This window comes from Protopterus annectens, chromosome 12.part0 (genome assembly GCF_019279795.1).
Source record: "Protopterus annectens isolate FY-2018-M chromosome 12.part0, PAN1.0, whole genome shotgun sequence".
NCBI lineage: Eukaryota > Metazoa > Chordata > Ceratodontiformes > Protopteridae > Protopterus > Protopterus annectens.
The window spans coordinates 1,128,837,168-1,128,859,190 of NC_056746.1; the positions used below are offsets into that span (position 1 = coordinate 1,128,837,168).

General features: G+C 40.2%; 1 protein-coding gene across 3 annotated transcripts in view; it reads right to left on the bottom strand.

Moving 5' to 3' along the window:
* The window catches only part of MYBL2 (MYB proto-oncogene like 2), a 779,549-nt gene that overhangs the window by 662,802 nt on the left and 94,724 nt on the right, over positions 1 to 22,023 (bottom strand). For all 3 annotated transcript variants that reach the window (XM_044090138.1, XM_044090137.1, XM_044090139.1), the window contains exon 2: positions 18,300 to 18,396. In XM_044090138.1, the coding sequence (XP_043946073.1) occupies positions 18,300 to 18,396 (97 nt within the window). The remainder of the gene's footprint in view (positions 1 to 18,299; positions 18,397 to 22,023) is intronic.

The window sequence follows — 22,023 nt, forward strand, 5'->3', positions numbered from 1 at the left end:
GCAAACAGGTCTATATCTGGGGTCCCCCATTTGTTCCTCAAGAGGTTGAATATTTTTGGTTCCAGTTTCCATTCATGTGGGTCCATGAGATTTCTGCTTAGGTCATCTGCCAGTGAATTACCTCGCCTTGCAGGAATTGAGCTTGTAGGTGCACTTGGTAGCTCAAGGCTGTGTTCCACAGAGCCATGGCTAGTCTGCAGAGAGAGTACAAGTGGGTTCCCCCTTGCTTGTTTATGTACCACATAACTGTGGTGTCTGTCTGTCTTTACCAATAGTTGTCCTGAAAGAATACGGTCTTTGAAGGCTGTCGGAGCATTCTGTACAGCTAACATTTATTTTTGATTGATATGCAGGTGCATCTGTCTCGGGTCCCATTTGCCCTGAATACACTCCCCTGCCATATGAGCCCCCCATGCATAGTCTGATGTGTCTGTTAGGGTTTGGGCAGCAGGGGGTAGAGTGAAAGGGAGTCCCTTGTTGTGGTAGCAGGCCTCTGCCCACCAAAGGAACTCTGTCTTCATACAAGGAATGATAGAAATCATTGTTTCAAGGTCCTGAGAATGTTGACACCATAGGCTTTTTAGATACCATTGGAGTTTCCTCATATGCAGTCTTGCATATGGAATTAGTAGAATGCAAGAGGCTATGAACCCCAGAGCTTGCAGTATTTTCCTTGCAGATAGCTGGGGTTTTGTGGCCAATAGTTTAAAGTAGGTTGTCAAATAAACTTGTTTCTTCAGAGCGAGCAATGCCATCTGGGAAGTTGTGTTCAAGCTTGCTCCCAGGAATACAATCTGTGGCAGGGTACTAGGTGAGATTTCTTTTTGTTGATGGTGTACCCCAGCGAGGTTAGAAGTTTCTTTATGAATGCCAGGTGTTGTAATAGCAAGTCCTGGCTTTCTGCCTGAATCAGACAATTGTCCAAGTATGAGTAAATTTGAATATTTCTCTGCCTGCAAAATGCAATGGCTGGTGCTAGACACTTTGTGAACACCCTGGGCACAGTAGATAAGCCAAAGAGAAGTGCAGAGAACTGAAAGTGCATGGAGCCCGCCCTGAAACATAGGTATTGTCTGCAGGATCCTCTTATTGGGATGTGCAGGTAAGCTTCCTTTAAGTCTAGGGTTGCCAGCCAGGCATCCTTGGCTAGCATGGGAAGAAGCTGTTGAAGAGTTAGCATTTTGAATTTTGGAACCACCAGAAAGGTGTTTAGAATAGAAAGGTCCAGGATAGGACGTCAGGAGTCGTCTTTTCTGGGTACAGAAAAAGTCTTGAATAAAAACCTTGTCCCCTTTCTTCTGCTGGGACAGGTTGAATAGCCCTGATACTGAGAAGAGAGAGAACCTGCTGTTGGGCCTCTGCCCACTGATTTGGAGGGTAGGTCTGGCCAACCATCTGGGGTTGGTAGTGTGTGGAAGTGGAATCTGTATCCTTGGGAAACTATGCCCAAAACCCATTTGTCCTGGGTAATGAGTTCCCAGTTTTTTGCATGCAGGGTGAGCTTTCCTCCTAAGGGAGCAGGTAGTTGAGCAGGGCTTGGAAGGGTTGAGGCTAAGTCATTGTGCCATTTTTCCATAGGGGGTGGCTTACTACTTCCTGCTTTGGAAGTGGGAGCCCCCCACTGCTTAGATCTGTGCGTAGCCTGAGACTGCAGCCTAAGTGGTGTGCTGTTCCTGGGTTTGGACTGAAAAAGCCTGGAAGGGACTGGAAAGGACCAGTTCTTTGAAGGCCAATGCCTACTGAATCTGCTGTACTTGTAGGAAATCTTTAACAGTTTGCACAGATTTAGCTTTTTCCTCCATCCTTTTGAGGACTTCTTCTGCTTTCTTGCCAAAAAGGCAGTCTTGGTTTAAGGGAGCATCCAGTAATTTAGCTTTAACATGATCTGGCAAGTTTTGCTCCTTAAGCCAAGCATGCCTTCTAAATACAGACCCAGTGACAGCAGCCCTCCAAGATACTTCTAAAGCGTCAAAACCACATTGCAAAGTATGTTTACCAACTTGTTCTGCAGAATGCATTAAATCTTGCAATTCTTTGTGTTCAGCACAATCAGGAATCAACATCATTTTCTGTTTAAGTACTCCCACAATATGCTGCTGATACTTTGACATATGAACCTGGCAATATAAAGCCCTAATGACCAAAGAAGCAGAAGTGTATACCTTCTTACCCCATCTGTCTAAGGCTCTAGAATCTCTATCAGAAGGGGTAGGATTTTTGTCAGCAGTAGACTTAATGCCTTTTGGCCCTTGGGAAATGGTCTCTGGATCCGCAGAAGGATTGTTGAAGAGGAACTTGAGAGAGTCAGGTACTCTGTAGTACCAGTCAGGTTTTCTGGGAGCTGGAGGCAAAGTGTCTGGGGTAAGATTAGATTCCAAGAAAGCATCATTTACAATGTCCAGAACAGGAGGGATAGCTAAAGGCCTGTGTTGAGGCATGAATAAGAATTCCCCACGTCTCTTTTTGGACTCGGTAATTCTGGCTTTCCCAGTGGAAATGCTCCCTAAGAGTATGCAAGGTTTCACCGAAAGAAAAATCTTCTGGAGGAAGCAGAGGGAATGGAATCCTCTGCATCAGAATCCTCATAAGTAGATAAGGGCAAATCATGGTAATCAGAAGGAGCAGAACAGATTCCTGATCAGAAGAATCACAAAGAAAATCAGTTCTAGGTCTCTTGGAGGGGGAAGGCTGGCTTCCCCTAATTAAGATAATAAGGTCTTCAGCAATTCTAAGCATTTGTTTTTGAGGCATATGGGCCTGAGCCTGCAGTTTGGTCGCCTGTTTTCTAGGCGTAGTGAGTTTTTGGCCTGAGGAATTCAGAACTTCTGGATGGAAATGATGGCGTCAGTTTAACATGAATGTCTGTAGGCCTGAATACACCCTCAGAAGCCAGTGCCTGCACAGTGAGAGACATCCACAGGTTCCATAGTCGAAGAAGCATCTTGCGGCATACCGGACTCCGAATGGGTCTCAGTAGAGGCCTGCGAATCTAAAGTAGCGGATATCAGGGGCTGCAAAATCACCTGACTACCGGTGGACTGGCAACTAGCTTAACAGAAGCATCGTCGGCAGTTTTGGACCTATGCGGTCTGTCTCTGTCTTTATCCTTATGTTTTTTCAGAAGATCGGTAGTCGGATGGCTTAACGAAGCCATTTTGGAGTACGTAGATAGAGTATGAAAGTAATTGGCTGCAAAAATGGCCCGACGACAAATAGTTCAGGTGTTGAACAAGGCACAAAACCAACAGCGAGGGACGTCGTGGTGTGGGCCTAAACAGGGGATGCAGTAAGAATGAAACTCTCTAGGAGGTATTTGCTTTCCACAGGTAAGACAATTAACTTTTACTGACATCGGTTGGAGCAAGAAAAAGGATCCCTAATGGGGTACTTATCTTTTTTGAAGACTTCGGGTCTGAAACTCAAAAACGACAATTTCAGGAGACGGCCGACCGGCACTTGCGAACTGCTTCAGGCACTGCACGGCAAGAAAAACTGATGTAATGGCATTGGCTGCATGTTTTATAACCCTGATGACCTGAAGTCAGGGAAGACGCGACAGCATCCGACACAGAAATCCGAAGACTCTGGTATTCAGGCCAGCTGAGGGCTACCTGCAGGCAGACAACCCAAATGTGATGACTGCAACAGTGAAACATGAAGAACATTTCACAAAATATGTTAGGATAGTGATGAAGAAAACTGCTAGTAAAGCAATAGTGTGTTGGTCTCAGACAGGTTAAGGAAGGAGGACATTGGACTGGAGGCGATAAAGGACTGTGGTCTGTGGAAGAGGGTCATCACTCATGGAGATTATGACTCTGTCTGAAGCAGACTGGATGATTCGAAGAGCCAGGGCCCAAAAGGAATAAGAGGTGAATGAATTTTTGAAAGTGAAACTGTTCAGGCAGCTTGTAGATAGATACATTAAAAACAAGTAAATAATTCTGGTATGTGCAATTATATGGTAGAGAATTACTTTGAGATGAGATTGTAGAAATTAGGGGACTGAGGTAAAACGAGGTAATGATGAATACATACGAATGGGTCAGGAATAAAATACTTAGTGTTATGCACAAGGGTTTCAGAAGAGTAAACAAAAGAAAGAACGCCAATATGGCAACTAAGTTGAGCACAAAATGCAAGACATAAAGGAGGTAGAAAGGAAAGTGTGGGACACTGACAAAGAAGATAAAAGGGCAGCAAAGGCAGAATACAAAAGGGAGTTTTGGTGGGGTGGTCAAGAAGGGGAATTTCTTTAAATAAGGAAAAGTCCCAAAAATAAGAATATTAAACTCAAAAACCAAAAATTAACCAGGTAGCTGGAAGGAAATCCACAGTAACTCAAGAAAAAAGCCTTTAGCGTAAAAAACTTTTATTTGCTTTCATCACAACTGACTTCTTCAGACTGAATTAATAAAACCTCCACCTCACTTTTATACACAATCTAATGAATACATAAATTAATTAACCAATAAAACAATTTATAAAATCCCCCTAATTACAATGCTTAAATGATCCAAAATATATAAAACTTTAACATGTACTGTTATTTAGCCTAGTCAGAAATCACAAATTCAATCTTTGCCCCTTTAAAAAGCACTTTATATTAATGGTTTAATTTAACCCCAGGAGAGTGTCGGCTCCCAGTCTTAACTGCAATACCATTTCTTTTTGTTCAGCTTTGTTTTTATAGTCTCTGCCTCTCAAATCTCTGGGAACTTGTATAGTCTCCACCCCTCAAATCTCTGGGAATTTGTTCTAACTCAGAAAAAACACATTTTTTTACTACCTTCACAACTCATAGTATTTTTATACAGAGCATTATTCATACCTTTGCTCTTTATAGCATATAAATGTTCGCTAATTCTCTTTAATGTTCTAAAAGTCATCCCTATATAAAAACATTTGCAGTAGATGCAAACTGCAATATAAACCCAGTTACTGCAATAGTTTTATCTAAATGTTTCAAATGTACAAAAATGACCTTCTGAAATAAACCTGATTATTCTACACATTACACATTTATACATCCCCTTCTTTTTATTGGAAGTCATACCAACTGGTACAATAATATTAGTACCATGCTATAGAATCTATTTTTATACTGTAGTTGTTTTAAAAATAAACTTAGGATTCACCCCAATAACCTTACTTAATATTCCATATTCTCCTCTAAAATCCTCCAGTTTTTCTTAACAGAACAAATATCAGTGTTATTATTGGAGCACTACATAAGCTGCAAATTACTACAGCACTCAACTTTCCTCACTTGTCTAGAGGAAAGCAGTTTTTAGTACTTAATAAATAAGCACCTATCCAGGCATGTCTAAGGGTTATCTCCCAGTGATTTCTCCTCTCTACCTGATGAATCTGGGCATCTTGGGGCAATGCAACAATTGCCTCATGTACACAGACAACCCTCTCCTCCTACCACCCAAGACTACAACCTGTGAGAGATGCACTTATATAGCCAAACTGTGAGAGATGCACTTATATAGCCAAATTGGAAGCAAAGCTCTCTTCACCCAAGACTGGACTAGACAGTCAAGAGGAGAAGGTAAACACTTGCACCACACCACACTCATCACATAGTCCCTCAAAACATACACCACCAAAACACACACATAGAAACACAAAACACACACCTACATTCATGGAGGCTCTCAATAAAAACCTGCCCAAGCATCAGGGACATCAAAGCATAAACGCAAGCAAACTCCACTCCCCCCCCCCCCCAACACAACCCAAATGACACAGCCCACAAATTCAGTGTGTCACTCAACCACAGCCCATAAGACATAACAACGTACCCAACACTCTAGTCATAGGTGACTCTATAGTCAGGCACACTGATGTTCCACTCACTAGATTAAACAAGGAGAAAGTTACTGTCAGCTGCCTGTCAGGTGCCAAGATCCGCCACATATTGGGGAGTGACCTGAGTGCATGCGTTAAGTACAAATAGGACACTGTCATTGTCCATGTTGGTGTGAATGACCTGAGACGTACCTCCCTGGACTACATGAAAAGAGACATGGAGGAGCTCTCCGATCTTGTATCCCAGGTAGGTATGACCCTAACCCTGAGTAGCATCCTGCCATCACCCAGAATGATACCACAGTACAAGGACAAAATTATTGACTTCAACAATTGGCTAAGCTTCTGCTGTCATTTTAAGGGGATCCAGTATTTGTCTGCCTGGGACGACATGATCGACAGACCACGATGCTTTGCCAGAGATGGCCTGCACCTGTCGCCCTTAGGATTCCAGATACTGGCTAAGGCTCTTGCCACCCCTATAGTGCCTTTTTTAGGCAAAGTTCAAATGACAAAGTCACTACCGTAAGAGGTACAAACAAGCAAAATCCGAGGGTAATGCTACTCAATGCTAGAAGTCTAAACCTCAAAATGCACTCACTCAAGGCACTCCTTAAAATGGAGAACACTGACATCTGTGCAGTGACAGAGACCTGGTTCAAAGCTCCAGAGAGCACCCCTGCATTACCATTCTATAATTCATACCACACCTTTCGGCCACCTAACCCAAAACAAAGCACTAAAGGTGGAGGCATGTCCATATTCATTAAGGATATCCACACCTCCAGGCTAGTTGCACAGCATAATGCATCCAAGATTATCCATGTCTGGGCAAGACCGCAATCCAAATTGTAGCTTGCTACAGACCCCCCACCATGCCCCAGGATTCCCATTCCTCATTTCTTGATAGATACACTGGAAAGTTTTAGGGTACAACCCAACACCCTAATAATGGGCGATTTCAACTACCCCACCATTAACTGGGAAAACTACTCATGTACCAACTCTTTTGCTCAATGTTTTCTAGAATTCATAAATTCCAACGCCTTGGATCAACTTAATCACACCCCCACCAGAGGCAGCAATATCCTAGACCTGGTCATTACCAACATGGGAAACCGGTGTTCCACACCAGAGGTCAATTCCTCGTTGGTCAGATCTGACCACAAGCTAAATCAGCCTAGACATCCACATCCCACCCCCAATTAGGGAAACCATCGTAAAACCTTCTCCAAAGCCAACTTCACACTTCTTAAGACAGAAGTGGCAAACTTCACGACACCCATGCAGATGGACAATAGAGGTATGACTGCTGAATCCTACACAAATGCACTTTATAAGCACTTACACAGGTGCATGGATCATGCTATCCCTAACAGAACCAAGATGTTATCCTCCAAAAAAGGAAGCCAATCTGGTGGTCCTCTGCCATAAACAAACTCTACAACAGAAGTAAGAAACTGTTGCAAAAAAAGAGTAAAATCCCATGACTGGAGGAACTCCCTGGTCAACCTCAGTAAGAAGCTGAGATCCCTCATAAAATCCTCCAAAGCTAGTTACGAAAACAAAATTGCCACTGACTATAAAAACAACCACAAAGCATTCTATAGCTATGTCAAGAATCCCAATGGGAACACTCAGATCTGCTCTGAGTTACAGCACAATGGAGCTAAATAAACAGAACCAACTGATATTGCCAACATCCTAGCAGAAAGGTTCAGTGCTAACTTTACCCCCCTCTCACCCCCTAGAGGGCCCATCTCTATACCGGAAGAATGCAAAGTTCCTATAATCACGGCTGCATAGGTAAAAAACACACTCTCCAAATCCAAGAACACAGCATCCATGGGACCTGACAATACCCCAGGCTGCGTTCTACATGAACTACATAATGAACTGGCACCCTACCCAAGTACCATGTTCAATCATAGCCTCACCGCAGGCTTTGTACCCACTGAATTGCGCACCGCAACGGTTATCACACTCCACGAAGGTGGAACCACGACGGACCCCGGGAACTACCGCCCCATTAGCCTGAAGAGCCTGGTCTGCAAGGCCATGGAATGTATCATCTTGGAACTCATAAACAAAGACATTGGTAATCTCCAAACTCTGGACCCTACCCAGTTTGGATTTGTAAAAGGCAGATCATGTCTCCTAAACCGGATTGACTTCTTTGAAGCAGTCACCAAAGCCATAGATGAGGGTAAAATGGTTCACACAGCTTATCTAGATCTCGCCAAGGCTTTCGACACCATCCCCCACTCTGGAATTATACATAAGCTCACTAAACTAGGTATAAATCCCTATGTCACAAGATGGGTTGCCAACTGGCTCACGGACAGAACCCACACTGTGAAAGTAGTGGATTCCAAATCCGACTTCAGACCAGTGACAAGTGGAGTACTACAGGGTTCAGTCCTGGGTCCTCTCCTGTTTGGTATCTACTTCTCTGAAGTGCAGGCTAACACAGAAGGTCTTTGGCTAACAAAGTTTGCAGATGACTGCAAACTAGGAGCCATAATCAAAACTCCTAACGATGTGGACAAACTACAAAAGGGCCTCACTGAGAAAGATACCTGGTGTCAAAGTCATGGCCTGAAGCTCAATGCCAAAAAGTGTATTGTCATTCCCTTTGGTAAAAACTCTGTACCCATGAACTACCACATAGCTGGTAGTCTACTTAATGCCGAAAATGTGATAAGAGACCTTGGGACACAGGTGGACAATAGTCTCTCCTTTGATAATCACATTGTCACAGTGGTCAGGAAATCCTTCTACGTGGCTCATCTCATCACAAAAGGATTCTCATCCAGAAAAGAAAGGTTATTGTTCCCCTCTACTCATCACTCATTAGACCCATTATAGAGTACAATGCCCCTTTTGGTAAGTACCTCACAAGACATCTACAACAACTGGAAAGACCACAGAAACACCTCACAAAGAGGATTACTGGCCTCAAACAGATGCCCTACGCAGACAGTCTCAAAAAATACAGCTTTACTCCATCGTATATCACCTACTCAGGGGTGATCTCTGCCTAACATACAAAGCTATGTCAAACCCAGAGCTGTTGGACATGCTCCACTTAAAGAAATCCCAATCCCTCAGAGCTACATGCTCTAGGGACCTAAACCTTGTCACCACAATAAACAGAACATGCTGGAGGGATAGATTCCTGTCCCAGAGACTTCCCATACTCTGGAACAGACTACCTTATCTATGTCAAACAGAGCTCCTCATTAGCACTCTTCAAGAAAAATCTTGATGATTGGATGGGAAACTGGAAATTCACCCCAGGGATCACTTCTGTGGCTCTGCTTGACAGGGGCACAGGAAAATAATTTTCTTGGGTGGCGAAAGCCAGGGTACATTTTTTGGCTAGGCTTATATAGGCCCTAGGGCCAATAGCCTAGTACCTACCTATGAACATATCTAAACTACATACTGTGGTAAAATTTGTGGTCTTCTCTTTATACTGCATCTGATGGTTACCATTAGATAGAATGGGTGAAAAATGATAACTTTTTAGATTTAATCTGATTAGCTACACCTTCTAAAAAATCATAACCTCTATCTATAAACATGGTAATAATAAAATGCATCTCCTTTTCAAATTCTAAATCATCACTAATCATCCTGGAGGCACGTATAAATTATTCTCTAGGAATATTCTTTTTCATAAACAAAGGATGATTACTACTAAAATTTAGGTAGTGGTTCACAAAATATCTTTCCTATAAATAGTACTACCAAACTTGTGCATATATTCATCCCAATAAATATGTACATCTAAAAAATGTGCTTCTGCACATAAAATCACCCAAGGTAAATTGTAAAAAAATCGGACCTATTATTCAACTCCCACAAAAAAGTGTCAACTTTTTCTTGGGTCCCCTCAATAATAAAAATCAAATCATCAACAAATCTCTTATAAAATACTATATCAAAGGAGGTAGCTAGAGGTTCTAGTATTGACAATTCCCACCAACCTAACACTAAATTCGCAAATACTGGGGATGCAGCCGACCTCATAGCAACTCCCTTGAGCTGCTTATATATATTTTTTGTTAAAAATAAAAAAAAAATGTTAGTAATCATAATTTCAAACAAAATACAAAATAAATAGATTTCTTCATGACTAAATGTTCCTTCTTTAATCAAAAAATTCCTAACATATTCAATCCCTTGCTCGTGAGGTATGCACATAAACAATGAGCAAACATTAGTTGTAAAGATTACATTTTTTTGAAAATGGTAGTTTTCATTGAATACTCTTAATTTTTTCCAAAAGGTCCCAGGAATCTTCAGTATAAGAGCACATTTTTTGTACAATAGTGTTTAATTTACTATCCAAACAAATAAAGAAACCCCTTCAGTTACATAAATTTGGGGCAGAGACTATTGGTCTAAAGGATGGGTTGGTAACATCTTTATTTGTCTTCGGTATTCCAAATAGGACACCCAATACCGGTTGATCCACTTTTATAAAATGATACATACCTAAAGTTATCAAATCTTCCATTAGAAATTCATATAATAACCAATATATTTGATAGCTTCTATTAACTTGAACTGATGTAACCAATAAATACTATTCTTCATTTAATAACACCCTTTCCATGCATTTAGAATATTCAGTACTATACATAATTTTCATTGCACCCCCCTCCCCTCATCAGCCTTCATGTATCTAATATCTTTCATCTCACTCAATTCCTTTAAAGCTTTCCATTCAACATTATTCAAGTTGAAACATTTTTTATATTGTTTAACATTTAACTCGCGAAGATCCTGTTCACAAGCTTTTTCAAAAACTTTGTTTGTTATTTAATGCACGGTTAAAAGTGCTTGGCTTTTTAAATTCAGTTTTAATTATTTCTACTTGACTAAAAATATATTGCAAGTTTAAATTATGACTAAACAATTTCTGCTGCAGCAAAGTATTGCTTAAATCAAACATACGCGTTGGTACAAAATTTAATCCAAGTTTTACCACATTTAATTGAGAATCAGTAAAAATGGTCAGTCAGATTAAACATTTATATCCTTACTTGTAACTCGTTTACCAAGTTCATTTTGCTTTTGGCTCGAGTTGTTACCCTCACCCTATGGAAAATGAGGTAGGATTAACTCACTATAAGAGCTTGCAACTACAGATACCCTTCTTGGAGATGTCAGAGCAATCAGCAAAACTGCTTTCCACATTAAGAACCTCAAGTAAGCCAGATTAGCTGGTTCAAACGGCTCAAGTGTTAGCTTCTCCAACACAAAATCAAGGTCCAAAGGGGGGGGGGCACCAGTTTACTTGGCAGCTTCTTATGCAAAAATCCTTTCAATAATGTTTTGACATGAGACTGCCTTGAACGAGGAAGATCTATGGGGCAAACATGCTGAAATGGCCAAAAAATTAACCTTAATAGAGGAACAAGAATGGTCTTAGGATAGTTATTCACATGGGTCTATATTACGACAGCGAAATTATTATTAATCGAATACTAAAACCCCGACACCTATTGCGTGAAAAGCAAATATCCCGAATGCACTAAACCGCAAAATTTTAAATGTCGAACTGTCATACTCGGCCAACCCCACCACTCGCTACATATTACCTACCCAAACAAAATAAATAAAGCACATTCTCGGCTTCGGTTGGGAGTGCCTTCTGTGTGGAGTCTGCATGCCCTCCCCGCGGTCGAATGGGCATTCAAAAGACATGCGTTTAATGGGTGTGCCTTTGTTGAAGGCTGGGCTGGCAACTCGACACCATAAAAAAAAAAAAAAAAACTGCCAATCATTAGCGGACCGAAGTTCTGCTGTGGCGACCCCTAACCAGGAAAAGCCGAAAGACAAACCACAATAACAACATACACTAACCAAACCCTACTTCTAACCCTAAAGTAAAGCACAAACACCCTATTTCTAACCCTACACTAAACCCCACTTACACAACTATCTATGCACTATCCTTAACCCCTCACTAACCCTAAGGTCCGCAACTTCTTGTACGAGAAACTAGGTATAGTAATACAAAGGTAAATATGGTCTGCACTCTGTTAGACATGATTCTAGAAAATAATGTTTTTCTTTTTGAACGTGAATGTTTCCTTCAGACTGTAGGCATTGCTATGGGCAGAGAATGTGCCAACACATATGCAAATTTGGTTCTTGCAAACTGGGAAAAGGAAATAGTTTTTAACAATGATAATTTCAAGAACATCACCACCTTCTATAAACACTTTGTGGATGATATTCTTTTCATCTGGCATGGTGAATTACTGGAATTGAAAGAATTTGTATAATTCTTGGAGAGCAGCACTGTTTTTTTGTCCTTTAAGCTGCATTATTATGAAGATGAAATTATTTTTCTAGATGTGTTGATTACTAAAAACATATTAGGTAATCTCTCCACCAAGCAGTATAAGAAGGAATGTAGGAAAAATAGTATACTACATTGTACTAGTATGCATCCCAGTCATACTACTAGGAATGTAATTAGGAATCAGGTACTAAGGTGTAGGAGACTGCATACAGCTGCAGAACCCCTAAGGGAAGCTTTGAATGGACTTGCATTTGACCTTATGGACAGGGGTTATAAAGCTGAGGAAATAAAAAAGGGTATGGAAGAGGTTGATAAACTGGACAGAACAAAAACTAGACCATATTATTCAGAACAAACTTCCATTGAAGAAGGGAGAGGGATAACATCTAGTATGAAGGTGAAGAATAGGATGTGTCTGACTTATTCAGCAGGGTTTAGTAGAGTTTGTGAGGTAGTGAAAAGAAACTGGCCCATCTTGTTAGTAGATCCTAAAATAAGCATGGTAATAGACTCTACCCCTAGATTTAGTTTTTGAAACTGTAAAAACCTGAAGCAGCAACTTTGTTACAAGCAGAACAGATGCAAGGAACATCTTGTATCACAACGCAGGGGAACTCGTGCATGTAGAGCTTGCAAAGCCTGCCCTAGTATTTGGCCAGTTTGTATGGTGATGCATTCCATTTCTAAGGAGCCTATAGAACTCTCGTTCTATGCAGATTGTTCCACTAGAAACATAGTGTATATGGCTAAATGTAAACTATGTGAATGTTTCTATGTTGGAAAAACTAACTGTATGTTGAAGGAGAGGGTACTGGAATATCTTAATGATATACGTAATAAGAAACTGACCAATGCACTGGCAAAGCATGTCATAGAAGCAGGAGACAACCATGGTTTTAAATTCTTAGTGCTGCAAAAAATCTTAGAAAATTTAAGAGAAGGTGATGTGAGTAATGAAACAGAATGTGTGGAAGTCAGGTGGGTAATTGATTTTAAAGCATATGCCCCTCCAGGTCTGAACAGTGCCGTCTCTTTAAAACCTGTTCTTAGGAAAAGGAATTTGCCTCATTAACTAAACTGCTATCATTGGCTGCAGTAATGTATAAATGCATCTTGATTAATTGTCTTTGTATTAAGGTCTGAGGAAGCAGGCAACTGCGAAAGCGCTCACCTATACTGTGTGTTTGTGGACTATTAAAGAATTTAAAGTGTTTTACCCTACTCTCAGCAATTGACAACTTTTTTTGCTGCAGCATATACTTTTTTTATTTTGTCTGATACCAGTGGCACTCTATATGTTTTACAATTTGTCTTGTTGACATCCCAGGCACACAATCCTGTATGAGGGAGTCATGAAAGACTTGACTCTTCTCTTGGAATCCCAGTTTGTGTAAGAGCTCTCTCATCCAAGAGGGAGATTCCTGATACTTTGAAAAAACTTTGCAAAGATAAGAAAGTTGTTTAAATATGAAAAAATGTGGATACCCTGCAGCCTTCAATGAGCTATAACAGGAGGTAGACACTCTGTGAACACTTCTTGCAGTGTATATAGTCAAAAGTTACACAGAACTGATATGGTTTTGTATGTCTGGATCACATAAAGAAACACCTGAAGTGTGAATTAATAGGAATGTGATTTTAATTGTCTTATACGTCTAGTTTCCCCATCCTTATCAGAAGAGAAAGATTGGACTTAACCAAGTGGTTTAGCAGCAGCAGAATCATCTAAGGCTGTTGGGTCAGGTTTGGCAATACTGTATAAAATGTAAACGATTGGAGGAATTTTATGCATCCCATCAGCCTTTTAGCTAGCTAACAGGAAAACTGCAGGCAATAAAACACACACACACACATTATGAAAAGCTGACAGAACAGGAGAAGTCTGTGCAGGTTCTGAAAAATCCTTCTGTAATAACGCATAGTATTTGTGAGGGACTGAGAAACCTCTTTTGGAAGCTGGCCCGCTATATCATCATTAGCAGGCTATAACCCCATGTAGCCAAGGCTATTGCAGCAGTGATCAATATGATGAACATGCTAACAGTAGTGCTTGGGAAAGTAATTCTAAGAGAAAGTCTGATCTCTCGCTCCTAAAGTACAGCAATCTGAACAGCACCAAACATGGGTTCATGGCCAGAAGGAGTTGTCCACTGTTTCCGAGTCAGTTTCATGGCTGGGTTACAGGAGAAATTCAGAGGGGAGTACTGGTGGACAAGGTCTAGCCAGACTTCAAAGTCTTTGACTTGGTCCTACACAGAAGGGCAGCTGCTTGGAAAACTGCAAGGGTTGGGGAATAGGAACAATGCTGATGAACCAGAATGCTGCATGGCTGTACAGCAAGAGATAAGAGGACTGTTGCAAATGACAGAGTGAGAAATCATCAACAGTATGCTCATCAAAGTCTTCAGACTAACTATACTCCATCTGAAGTAAACTGGTGGAGTTAAATTATGAGGGAACGTTTTAGAATGAAGACTAAATCTTAAAATTATGCATAAAAACAGGTTTCATTTTATTAAACTTTTAAAACATCTGATAAGCTCAAAATGAACAGTTATCTTAGCAGAACAGCACTAGAATCATTTGTTTGCTCTTTCCCTAGCTACCATTCTTGGAAGAGTTCAATTCAATTACTTTCAAGCAGCTTTCTAGAACATACTGGCCATTTCAAATAAGTTGAGGAAAGCCCCATCTCATACCTGGTGATTCCTCTTGTGTGGACTGCTTCAGGAAATCCCCAAAGCTCAATTTGCACTTGTTTTACTTTTCTCTATTAAATATTGCCATGACTAAAACAGAATTTAAAATAAAGAAAAAACTAACAGGAAGCACAACACTACATCAGGAGATCTGACTAGTCAAAAGCAACATAAGCAGCACACAAAATTTAAAGAAGGTAAATTCAAAACAGGAATCTTGACTTTAACATGGGAATATGTGAATATATATATGTGTGTGCATACACTCAAATGTGAAACGGACTTAACAGTAAATCAATTAAGTAAGCCTGGGAGGTAAAAAAAAGTCCATCACACAGTCATTACAAGGAACTGAAAGGAAGAAGGCTATAAAACAGAAACAAGACAAAGTCAAGTCTATTCAGGATAATAAATGCAGCAAGACTGTAAAACACAATTATTCTTAGACATATTTTGACTAACCAACAGACAAAATAGGTGCCCTCACTTGATGCCAATTTAAAAATATAAATAAAAAGCCCCAGATATGTAAAATATTTTCAACATCCAAATAAAAAAATATTTTTCTGTCAGATTTCTTATGAATATATTTCTCCTCTCAGTTTTCTAAAGGATTAACCATTCTTATCACTCAGTTCTGTCTGAGAAATGATTCTAGCTTCCTGTGGGCTGGATTTCTGAATCTTCTGTCTGAGATAGTCAGTGAGTGACGAACAACCCTACCAGAAAGGTCATCCACTACTATGTAAATTCTTGACCCATTAAAGGGGTTTAGCACAAAAAGAATTACCATAAAAAGTACGCACACTAATTCTCAGCACTTGTGTGCAAATACTGGGATTTGCAGTGAAAGCTCAAGACTGAGGTATTATAAAGACCACTCTTTCCTCAGGGATGCAGTGATTTCAGAGCTGTGGTAAGCAAGTAGTAGGTTGGGGGCTGCAGGCTTCTTGTTCCCCTGCAACACACACCAGTGATATTCCTCATTGTGGCTGTAGCTCATGATCAAATGTCTGCAATGTTTTGTGATCACACTTATGATGGTTGATCACAAAACATTTGTAATTTCATTAGAAAGCAATTTAAAAGTTTGCCATCACTCACAAGTCATCACAATGGTAACATTCTGCATGTCCCATCCACTTTTAAAGTCAAGGTTTTGAATGCACTGCTTCTCCAGTGGTGCAAAACTCATCCAGCATAGCCGTGTGTGATATTACTTCCTCACACCTTACACCATGGCACTTTCCCCCTAGCACTTTGAAATTGTGTTCCTCGTGCTCTCATTCATCTTTTTTTTCTTTGTAACTACAGTACCTACATGGAAAGAGACTTCCTAGAAATACTAAATACCTTGAATACCATCCTCCGAACCTCACTTCCGCAAGGCTGCAACACACTAAGCGACCTTCATGCTTTTCTCTGTACAACATCTTACACAGGCCATATACCACTTTACTGTCCTACTATGAATGTCCTCCATCTTGCTTATGGCACTACACTGAAAAGGTCCTCCAAGTGTGCAAAGAGTACTCCTGATGGAGCTCAGCAATTCTCATCACCCAAAAGGACCATCCCAAAACATTTTATCTGTTTACTTCCAGTTTTTAGTCCCCCCACCAAAAAAAACAAAAAACAAAACAAACCTCATCTGGAGTCTCCGTTTTTTTTTTTTTGTTTGTTTGTTTTTTATTTTTTTTTATCAGATTTAACCAAATATGGAAATATTATTACTGTATAGTCATCTTATGATGCACGTACTACATGCTAGTCTAGTATCAGAACTGTTTTGAGCCAAAATGTTGCAATCTTCTTGGTTCCACTTGCTGTAACCTTTTGTATTTTGTTGATACTTTTGTAACATGTACTTTGTATTTGTTGTTACCTTACTGTACTATGTAACCTGTGCAGAGCCTGCAACTGGTCACTCATGAGCGATGCTCCACTCCAGTAAACAAATAAAAATAAAGACTACAGTCTTGCTAACTGCATTCTCATCATCTATAAACTTTGACTCAACCCTGATGGACATCAGAGTCATAAGCAAAAAGACAAACAGTTCTTTGCAGCTTTTCTGCAAACTGACTTGCAAAGAAGCCATTTATTTATCTGTGTTTTTTCTGCTTCTCTGCAGACTACCAGAATCACCAAATGATAATCCAGTCGTTCTCCGCTGTCATCTTTACTAATAACATGTGGGAAAACAGCTGGCCACTGAAGGCCCATCTGCCTCCAACATTGAGATATTCTATGTCCTACTCCCTTCCACTACTGGGAAGTGAAGAGGAGTGTACTGTAAAAGGACCTGCAATGCTGGACCTACTATGCATGCTTTTACACACTGCACCCAGCTACATCATTTCTGTACTGCGTGATAGGGCTTTGTGCTCATCTTTGACCCTGTCAATACTGCTGCATCACATGGCCTCTGCTAGGCAGCAGTCACACAGCAGATCTGGTCACTGGCCACTCCCTAGGCTGGGCAAACAAACACTGACTACTTATTTCCATCTCCCCACTGCCTCTTCAGCATTCAAGCTTACTACCCAAAACTAGATCAAACGGACTGCAGACAGAGCTTCATCCCTGACCTTCTATCCCATGACGTCAACTGACATGTCCTAGTACTACAACCTGTGGAAACTCAAATTTCCATATGAATGACACAATTTTTTAAAACTCACTGGATCCCACTGCATAGTCAACAGTGATACCTACACAGTCTAAGGACCACTCCAAGTCTAATTTGTCTGCTGACATTTTAAATGGTACTGTGTTAAACAGTATTGTGTCAAATGCTTGAAAGTCGAAATCTGAGTAGGTCTCATTCACCATCCTTTTAGATGCTTTTGTCTGAGTTAACCAATCACAGAACAAAAGGCAAAAAAATTTTTTGGAACGACATATACATCATTAAAGTTACAAATGTCTTAAGGGTATCCTGTTGTTAAACTGTGTTAATATCACATATAGATTTGGTTTGTTTGTATTTGTTAATGCAGGTATTGCACTGAACCACATGGACCTTTCCCTCAGACTTTGTAAAGAAGCAATGTTTGGTTAAGCAACTTGCTCAGAATCATAGCAGGAAAATAAGCGCAATCAATAACAGCCCATTGCTTTATACCTCTGCGCTAACTTCCAGAAGGTACACAGTCTTACCCTCTGACAGCCCACCACTTTGCCGGGTTCCCAACATTGGCTTCTCAAATTGTAAATAAGGTCACTCAGAAATCTGCATACCCAAACACCCTCCTACTTGTATACCTCAGAAAACCTCAAGATTATGAGAAGTACTCAAATACTACAGTCTCAAATCTTGTACATAATCCCCAATCTGCACATATACTTATGCATGTCAGAGCACTGCAATTTTATAAAAAGATGAACAGATGTTTTGTTAATATGGAATATAAAACCATCTTGCTGTTAACAGAATACCCTTTCAGTGTATACAATACCTCTTCCTGTGTCCATCTGGTTTTGTATTTGCTTCCATCTTTTGGCTCCGGCACATCAGAATCTGTGTCTTGGTAAGGCAGCTCGTCGGTATCCTCACTTCAGACAGGCATTAAAAAAAAAAAAGAGAAAAATTCACCACTCAACATCACTAACAGCCTTCAACTCTTCATTAAATCCTGTTCTACAGACACCTCAAAGCAGTAACTTTATGACTCGAACTGCTATTCACATCTATGTATTAGTTTGTGAGACCTACAAAAGAAATGAAAAGTGCAGAAAGCCCCAATATCCCAACAAAAAAGAAGCTGAACATACTCCAAAATGTCATCAGGAGCAGTGTACTATAAACTCAAGAACTTCATCCGATGAATTACTCACAGGTGTACATTAGCAAACAGTATTTGTGATGACATGGAAACCTAAGAAATGGAATTTGAAAAAATGGCAAATTACTCAAGCAATTAACAAGAAATAAAAAGATACTTTTATAACACATAACTGGTGCAAGCTACTTCTAACATTATCAGCCATGACTTATAAATCCTTTGTTGGGGGGAACACTTTGCTAGTATTGTCACTAGTGCTTGTGTCCTCCAGTAAACATCAGGAGCATCACAATACTTCTCAGGTTCAACACAAGGGATAGTAATGACATCCTGATGTCAAATGTAATATCACCTCCACAGCTAGGATAACAGACAAGCTGCTGCAAGTACGCCTACTCCTAGGCCCCATTCTTGCTGTAGCTAAACAGATTTCTTGCTCATCGGGCCCAACAATGAATTTCATTGAGGCTGACCTCCCGAGGAACTCGGGAGCACCTGGCCATGTCTAGGGGAACCTGGGAAGAAGCAATTGCGGGATTCAGGGACAAATGAGCATGGAAACAAGTGAGAACAGTTGAGGCTGTGAGGGATTTGGAGGGAAAGACTGCTACTACTACTACTAATAATAAATACAATTTTTTACTTATGTGACATCAACACGTGTTCAGTGAGCTTCACCCTCAGTAATGTAAGGACAACTTTACAGGATGCACCACATAGCTTGCACAGGGCTCGGTCCACTAAATCTATGGACAAATACCCACACTTTCTCTACAGTGACATTATCAAGGGGTACGGCAGAAGTAGGTGGACATATCATAAATAAAAATTTTAGAAATATTTCTATTAATAAACTGCCCAAAAATATTGGTTAGGTTCAAACATTTCAAACAAAATGCATGGTCATACAAGTGCTGTGATATGAACATTAAAAGTGTGATAGGAAAGTTAAAATACCTTGCTTCTGGATGACGCAAGCCTTCCTACCCACCCACCCCATACATTTCTTACAGTAATGCTCACATTCAAGTGTTAAAAAAAAAATGAAGTGGTGCTAATTTGCCCTACATCACAAAATCCATCTTGTACAGTGACCATCTCTCCAATTCAAACATTACCTCACCACACCACTAAACCAGCTCAGTGCTAAAAACAAAGCTAAAGCACTCAGTACCATCACCTACACTGCCCACCACTCGGCCATGTTTGTTGACCAATTTAAGCTCTGAATGAGCCAACGAATATACACCCTCACAACTATCAGCCTGTATACCACTGTGGCTGTGTAAATAGAAGGCTAGGTCAGTGGCTAACTACCCTGCTACAGTAGGATGGGTTATGGAATGTAAAAGATGGCAAATTTCTGCTTAAAGATACCTTCACAGTGAGCAAACAAAGTAATCTTTGGGTCCTTCAATACTTGTTAACATACATACAATTTCCTGCTCCCTTAAATTTACCTACTCTGCCCCAAGTCACTCTTTCAGATGGTGCAACTCCTTGGCTTCCACCACCTTTTTGTTTCTTATCCTCACATTCTATAGCCATAGTGTTTACCTTTTAACATGTGGCCTATTCCCTTCACCTCTCAGACTTCTGTCTAGATTCTACATTCTAGAAAATGTCTTTCTTCATACAGTTGAAATCGTGACACAATACAGAGCCATCATATAAGACTAAAGTAACAGAAATTAGTTTATACATTACATATAGAACATGTGGATAATGGTGAATTCAAGGTAATTTTTTTTTGGATGGGGGGGGGTCTCATAAAAGCTTATGACTCCGTTATCACTCACTCACTCCTCTGAACTCTATCAAGGCTTAGACCTGGAATTGACTTGGCATGCTGGGTGTTTCTGATTTTCAATTTGCAAGACTTCAGCTATCATGCTTGTAAGAATCGATATGACTGTAGGATACTGGAGTGACCTGGAAGAAACTGGAATGAATGTCTTTATATGTTAATTACCTAACTTGTGATGAACAGGTGCCAGTCTGTCCTTTATGGGCCAAATGTTCTTACACCTTTTACAATACAAGTTTGCATACACTGCAGTTCGGTTAAGAATACTTTATTATGTGCAGCGGAGGTAGAAATCAACAATATTCTAATACAGTTTCCAATAACTGTGCTGATAAACTGAAACAGTCCTTAGCTTCTGCATTCATATCCCTTTCCTCCTGAACAGTATAATTAATATTCTGCAATGCTGGATATTTGGCCTGAGTTCTGCACTCAAATACTAGAGTGTCTATACTGCAATAATTTTCTGCTCATCAGTCCAAACAAACTAACTTAACTGTGCCCAAGTATTTCCTAATAATATTCACCTCTCTTTACCCTTGGTTCACAAGCCTTGTACCATACAAACAAAATGTGTTTGTAGTCAAATGTACTGCACATTCTGTTCTTATCAGTATTCTTGAATGAAGGTTTTCATTGACTGATGGTACATTCACTGAAACTGTAAGTACACTGTGAAGGCCTGCTTTAATATAGCTGCATTTCTACACTTATTCAAAGAGAATAATGTATTTTTGTACATTTAAGTAACATTTGATCTTACAACTCCTCCTGAAAATACCTGAACATTTACTTTAAAATATGAAATATAAAAAAATCGAGACAAGCCTAACCTTTCATTTTCAGGCCTATGTAAGGTCTATCTGTATATTTCTGTAGAATCTACTCCATAACAATTGTCTCTAAAGTTACTGAAATGAGATTTACTTCTGTAATTACTTTATAAATCTATTAATATAGTATGCGAAGGATACTATAATGATCACTAGAACCAATATAAAATAAGTTTTCTTTATCCGCTAAATAAACTTGCAATTTTAAATTTAGACCATTAGGTGTCACTTGTGCATTTATGGTCTGTTTGGATTGAAGTCTCTCTAACTTTATGATTTCATTTCAGCTGGGCACTTCTTTAACGGTGGTGGTGCTGCGGTAGCGTTGTCACCTCACAGTAAGACGTTGTCCTGTTTGAGTCTCAGCTAAAGCGTCTTCTGTGTGGAGACGTGCATGAATGGGCGTACCTTCGTTGAAGGTTGTGCGTCAGGGCTGGCAACTCGGCACGTAAAAATCTACTGCCAATCATTAGCGGACCGGAGTTCTGCTGTGGAGACCCCCTAACCGGGAAAAGCCAAAAAATACAATAACTTCTTTAACTTGTTAGAACTGGTAAAAACTCTCTTTTATAGGTTCATAGGTGTGTACTAGGCTAATGGCTCTGGAGCCTTTACAAGCCTAGCCCATAGGATTACCTTGTCATTGTGCCACCCCACCTTAGTTCCTAGTGCCTCTGTCGAGTAGAGCCACTGGAGTGATCCCCAGGGTGAATTTTCTATTTCCCATCGACTCATCAAGATTTCTCTTGAAGAGGAC